Source organism: Gymnodraco acuticeps, unplaced genomic scaffold (assembly GCF_902827175.1).
Source record: "Gymnodraco acuticeps unplaced genomic scaffold, fGymAcu1.1, whole genome shotgun sequence".
NCBI classification, from domain to species: domain Eukaryota; kingdom Metazoa; phylum Chordata; class Actinopteri; order Perciformes; family Bathydraconidae; genus Gymnodraco; species Gymnodraco acuticeps.
Window position 1 is genome coordinate 1131191 of NW_022989980.1, and position 6997 is coordinate 1138187.

Below are 6997 nucleotides of genomic sequence, written 5' to 3' on the forward strand. Positions count from 1 at the left end.
CCGTTAGCCTACGAGCTCCCCGTTTGAGCGAAGGACTATTCCTTCTCAATGTAGCATGACATTGGAAATGCGCTGAAGTTGTCCTGGATTGGAATTGTTCCGATCATTCCCCTATGAGGAGTTTGCAGAAATGTCCTTAAAATGTCCAATTTGAAATATGTGTGCAATCATAATAGCAATATGTATACAGCGTTTCGTGAATATTGGAAAAAGTATACGCGAGTAGTTTGGAGTAATTTGGAGTAATTTGTGACATGTAAATCGTAATAAATGGTGTATTCGCTGTTAGCTTACGACCTCCACGATTGAGCTATAAAAAATGTTCTTCTCAATTTAGCATCATATTGGATAGGGGCTGAACTTGTGCTGGATTTGAATTTTTCCGATCATTCCCCTAGGAGGAGTGCGCAAGAATGTGCTTAAAATGCATAAAAAACGCACATATTTCAAAATGGCCAACTTTTTGGGGGGCGGGGCTAATGGAATGTATGTACAAATATGTCCGCAATTCCATGAGGAATGTTTGTGCCAAAATTCGTGAAGTTCTGAGAAACTATATGTGACTACCACACAATAGGGGGCGCTAGTGAGCAGTTTTTTTGAAAATTTACGTTTTTTTTTACATTCTCGAAAAGGTCCTGGGCTCTGACGTGTGTCCCAAGTTTTGCGTCCGAAGCTCATTTAAAAAAAATGTATAGGCCACGCCCACATTCTGCATTTATTGCGACACTTTAATTCTGAGTTCGTAGTCACCCCGAGAGTATGTGTAAAAAAATAAATAATAATTCGTCCATCCGCTCTTGAGTTATAAATTGGTGGTGTTTTTGGCGCCCCCTATATTCCTAAATGAAAATTATTTGGTAAGCCTATTCCTCAAGACAGACTGAACCTATTTATCAAAATCTGTGATGTTTGGATATATTATTGATGAGTTATGAGCATTTCTTTCTAAGCCCCGCCTTTTTGCGAGTACCTTTTAATTCATGGCGGAAATATTTATCGTTTGAACATACTCATCTCCGAGGGTAATGTGTCTGACCCTCCACCGATGCTGTATACGAAGTTTGGTGTTGAAAAACTGAAAATTGAAATTTAAGTGAATATTTAACTGTTTTGAACATTATGCTAATTTAAATTAAAAATATAAAAATATAGGCGGAGCTTAGGGTTCCAAGATGATTACTTGTAGAGCAGGTCCACCCGGATATGTGTGCAAAATGCAGGTCATTTGGAGTTACTGTGCGACTTTGTACATTTATTCCGAAATGGGTTTTTCATAGGTGGCGCTAGCGAGCACGTTGGAATATTTAACCCATTGACTCCAGAATATTGTATTTTTCACCAGTCCTGGCGTCCGTGCAAAATTATACAACTTTGTCAGCGTCCTAAAGGCCTCAAAAACAGGAAACGCCAGCAGAAAAATAATAATTCCACCAATAACAATAGGTTTCTCGCACTTCGTGCTAGGACGCCGTTGGGTCCTAGCGCTCCGTGCTCAGGCCCTAATAAATAAAATAAAATGAAAAAATGTAAGATAAAAACTGAAAGAACAATGTATAAATGTTTTCAATTTAAAAATGAAATTGAGTACCTGGCCAAAATGTTAATGGATGTTTTGTTTGTAGCCTATACATTTATAAATTGTCATTGTTAGTGGAATATATTTTTTATGGGTATTGAACACTTTCTAGAAATGATTGGGCAGTGTATGGGATATTCTTGAAAATAATAATGTCTACTGTGTGGCATATCTATTGTGCTAACATTATTAAACCATCAAAGCATCAGCATGGGCCTAAATGTGGTATGAAAAGAAAATGGCTGTAGCCTATACCTCAGAAACTATGGAGCACAATCAAGTAGGGCTATTTGGTATAAAAACTTGAATACCAAATCATTTATGAGATTAAAATCATGAGGTGTTGATAATATAGCATATATTTCACAAGGTAGACATTTACTGTATCCAAATAAGCGTTTTGCAATGCTCTAAATTAAAGCTGTCAGCCTTATAGGCATACTAACATGTTTCCTTGTCATAGCCTACTGAATGGAAACAAGAGTGCACAAGAGATATTTAACATTATTTTTGGCGAACCAAGAACAAGATGAGATACACTCTTATGTCTGGATGGTAGATATGAAGTACAAGTACCTCAACATTGTACTAGAGTAATTGCACTTGGTTATTTATCATCACTCTGTACAAGCTCCCGTCAGTTCTCTCCTGCTCCTGTATGCGACGCAGAGAAAGGGGACCAGCGCGACGCCATCTTTGTCATTCAGCCAGAGAAGCCCATCCCCCTGGTGCATCTTCACCGGGAAACGGACTATCATTCATTTCACTGTGGGAAGCGCCTGCTGCACTAACGGTGGGCAAAGATGGCCTCACCAAGGACAGTTACTATTGTGGCCCTTTCTTTTGCTTTAGGTTTATTTTTCGTCTTCATGGGAACCATTAAGCTCACTCCGAGGCTAAGCAAAGATGCATACAGTGAAATGGTGAGTAAACAGTGATGTGTGGGGGTTCAGGCTATTGTTCTGTGCGAAACGCTCTCAGGCTCAAATAATGTGAGGAGATGCTGACCTAAATAATCAAAGATACGGACAGTTAATCTTTTCGGTATTGGTGGGCTCTTCTAATCTGACTATGTTCTGACAATGTGACCATTGTTAAATTTTCCCAAAGATCATCCTGTATTTAAAATGTTCAGACCTGCTGAAACAGTATTGTCTTTAACGTCAGTAACACAGTTAGCACATTGGCTATATTAGGCCTCTGTGTTCTAGAAAACCCTTCATGTATGTTGGTAATGAAACAGACAGCATCCTTGAATCGGTGTGGGTAAATAAAACAATAGCAAGTGTGTCTATCATAAGATAGTAAACGGTAAAACAGGGATCAATAATGGACGATAGACTCCACCGTATTAATTCATGATATAATGATATTGCACGGTGCAAACATGTATACAGGAAAATCAACACATTTCTAAAGTATACCTTGATCTTTATAGCGTAGTAGGTTGTTGCTGCTGAGCTTCTCGCTTTATATGAAGAGCAACAGCTAAAGAGCAATGGCGGCTGATTTCTAGCAAATTCTGTGAGAGGCACCCACTGGTGCTGATGTTGAAATAGCCTGTGTGCAAGATGCTAGCTGTCATGCATTAGGTTTCATGCTAAATCAAAACTCATACGCTCATACGATAAGTTTGAATTCATGTGTTTATTGGTTTTCTTTAACTGGGTAGAAATAGGTCAAATAGTAATCGTGCAACCATCATTTTAAATAGCCTCACTAAAAGAAGTCCCTGTGCATTTGTATGACCTTTGTGTAATGTTAGAGATATTTAACGGTATCTTTGTACATTATCCTTTCAGAAAAGGGCATACAAGAGCTATGCCAAGGCATTGCCCGGCTTGAAAAAGATTGGCATCAGCTCGGTCCTGCTTCGTAAGATCATTGGCTCTCTGGAGGTGGGCTGTGGTGTGGTGCTTACCCTCGTACCGGGCCGTCCAAAGGATGTGGCCAACTTCCTGCTGCTGCTGGTCATGCTCGCTGTCCTGTTCTTCCACCAGCTAGTAGGAGACCCCCTGAAACGGTACGCCCACGCTCTAGTCTTTGGTATTCTGCTCACCTGCCGACTTCTTATTGCCCGCCAAAGTGACGACCGACCAGAGAGAGAGGACAGCCGAGAGGAACAGCAAATAAATGACCAGGAAAAGAACAAGGTCAAGCAGTCTTAAGATGCTCTTCTACTTCGTCAAATCCACAATAAAAGGGAATTTGGTGCGTCCCTATTGTTTGATGGAGAGTCATTAAAATGTTGAAGGAATCAGTCACTTCCACTAATAAATCCCCTCACATCATCTCCTGTCCCATCCAGCTGGCGGACTGATAACTCTCACCTACTCCTCTGCACTCTCACTGTGAAACTGAGAACTCCTGATCCGTTAATCCTCAACATGACCGTGGACAATCATACCTGTGGAAACTCTCATGAGATCAGCTCATTGTCTAAATAGTGAATCAATTTCCTCTATTTATTTCAGTCCTACACTGTGTTAAATGTATTTTGTTTTTAAATGATTTCATTTATGTTATGTCAAAATGATTTGAGAATGCTGTTTTTCCATGTAAGAATCTTTGTAGCTTCTTTTTTTACTGTAGGTAGGAGAGACTAATCATTTATGAATTTCAATAATGTCTAAAGCATGTTTCATTTGGTCAAGAGTATAAACATTAACCAATATGAGCACTTTTGAAACAATTTTGTACTGATTATACATCAACTAGTACGACATATCCACATCATATTTTGGTGTAGTGTTACCAGAACACAATTCTGGAAAGAAAAAATGAATACAGCCTTGTTCATCTCATCTCAGTACATTTTTGTAGAAGTGCGCATGTCACCCTTTCTCCTAAAGTGAAAATGGCAGAATATTATTTTTGTCCTTTCAGTTCAGTTACCACAGTAAAGTTGTTTAGCTGGAAAGTACAGCATTTGCTAGCTAGGGTGTCTTCTGCTAGCGTGCACAGCAAAACATAACTCAATCAAAAAAGTATTGTTGCCTGTTAAAAATGTAATTTTACCTTTTTTGTAATTCACAGTTCAAGTCTTAAGCATATTATCTGTTTCTTTAAAAGACAACTTCTGATTAGTTTGGCTATACTTTTTCTGTTTCAAAAATATAAACTCAAAAATTCATATTACAGATCTGCTTTAGGAATTAAATCTCAATGGAAAATCCTGTCAGTTAATTTCGAGATTCACAATATTTCTGTAAATGATATACTTAAAATAAAGAATTGGAGGTGAGATTTACTAAATAGTGTTTGCTTTATTAACTCCCTTGAATTTGTTTTAGTCAAGTTATGTTATATACTGTACCTTAAGTCTGTCCCTGTCAAGATAAAGCCATCAAATCAGCACATAAGCTACATCCGTTTTACGGGCCAGATGTGCAGTGCTTGTCTCTCTGTCCTATATCATAGGTGTTACTTATTATACTGTATGTAATGCATTACAGGTTTTTCACTTTTATGATCTTAACTTAACTTGTATAAACTAATGTAGCTAAGAAAAAAGAAAATAATGAGATGAAAATGTGATACATTCGGTGCCATTTTCAACACAGGAAAACTTCTTTAATTATAATCCTACATGGGCATAAAAGGACCATGCACTGTAGACCGACCGGATGAGGGGACAAAGAGACACAGGGGTCCTTCTGTTATGCCTCTTGCCTGGAAAGTCACTCTGGTATTTGCATAACAGCTTTAGCAACATAAAAACATAAAACTTAATGAAGCACTGAGCACATTTTATAAGAGATTGTACCCTGAATGTCTTTGATACAATTTTTTTATTAATTGGACCTGGTTTTCAGGTAAGATTAGTTAGTCAATGGACAGAAAATTATTTGGATCAGGGTTCTCAAATGTTAATATTTGTTGACTATTTTGGTTTGTTTTCTGAAATAGTAAATATAATTATTTTGGGGTTTGGACTGTTAAACAATAATTTTGATTATTTTAGCCTGTTCTCTGGGAACTTATTTCTGATATTTCATAGACCAAGGAAATTATTTGATGTTATGATCTTGAAATACTTATATTTGACAATACATTATATATGTTCGTTGTGATGCTCGCACAGCAAAGAAAAATCAACATTTACAAAAACAATTATTTTGGAAAGTGTTCATATTCACCTCACCTATGAAAAGTGCTGATGGTGAGAGGGGGCCAAAGATGATCCCGTGAGTTATTTACCTGGGACAGTGTTTCTACACAGCAGTGCTGCTGCTAAATATGTTAAATGCCATATTTCAGTTTATGACAACACATTAAATCGCCTACGCCAAGTCACAAACGTATTCGATAAAAGCGGTAGGCCTATGTGATCAGGCTATCAAACATTTCTGTGAAGCGGTGCGTAGCGTAATTATAATGTTCTTTAATGTTGAATACTGACCAGTTTTCAGCCTCCTCTCATGAGACACCAAATGAACCCAGATGAACCACAAAAGAGAACTTCCGGGGGAGCTCCATGGGACCTTATTTCGGAAAAAGTATGTATTGAAGTCAATGGAGAGAGAACGATTATCTTTCGATCGCGTTTGAATTGTGCCACGAATGTGTTTATGATGTTTATCAATTTAAAAGATAATTTTGAAAGTCAAAAAAATAAAAATGTGTCGTAAAACTGTGAAGTAACACTTTTTTTTGGTGAAACCGCTCAATGAACTACATCTCCCATCTCGCACCGCACACCAAAACGGCCGTCACGTTGGCACATTTCACTTCTTTCTTTCAGAATGTGGCGAAAAGTATTAAAAGAGGTGAAAATCACTAAAAGTCTGGGCATGTTGAGAGCTGTACATACACACAAGGGGAGTTAGTCGGTTCCATAAGAGCCAGCATTCGGGACCGGGATTCTGGGATTTGTAGTCTTTCTAGTTGCGTATTTTTCATAGTCAAGGGTGCGTTCACACCTGCCTTGTATACATCGCCGCCGCTTGCCGACAGGCATGGCAGGCAACTGCTTGGGGCCCCAGACCAGTAGGGGGCCCCCGAGGGGCGACACATCTTTAAAACGACATCAGTGGCGGGTTTTTTTTTAAATGCAAAATTCAGAACAAATTATAGAAAAAATACAATTAAACAGACATCATACATTGCCATAAGCCTTCATCAAATTCAGTTCATCTACAATAGTGGGGGCCCCATTATTGTAGATGAACTGAATTTGAGTGAGGGGGCAATGCGCAACGTATGCAATGACAGACAGTAGGAGATAAGATGTGAAATATTTAAATGTGTTTACAATTACAATTGTAAATCTACAATATTTAACGGTATCTTTGTACATTATCCTTTCAGAAAAGGGCATACAAGAGCTATGCCAAGGCATTGCCCGCTTGAAAAAGATTGGCATGGTTCTTTATTTTATTTTATTTTATTGTGTTCTGCATAGTCCACACTCCAGTT

At 38.2% G+C, this 6997-nt stretch overlaps 1 protein-coding gene across 1 annotated transcript; it reads left to right on the forward strand.

Moving 5' to 3' along the window:
* The first annotated feature begins 2274 nt into the window (after positions 1 to 2274).
* On the forward strand, positions 2275 to 4829 carry tmem35 (transmembrane protein 35). The gene is made up of 2 exons (XM_034211789.1): positions 2275 to 2502; positions 3382 to 4829. Exons 1-2 carry the CDS (start codon positions 2383 to 2385, stop codon positions 3745 to 3747), a joined length of 486 nt encoding a protein of 161 aa, XP_034067680.1. The 5' UTR covers positions 2275 to 2382; the 3' UTR covers positions 3748 to 4829.
* Positions 4830 to 6997: the final 2168 nt, after the last annotated feature.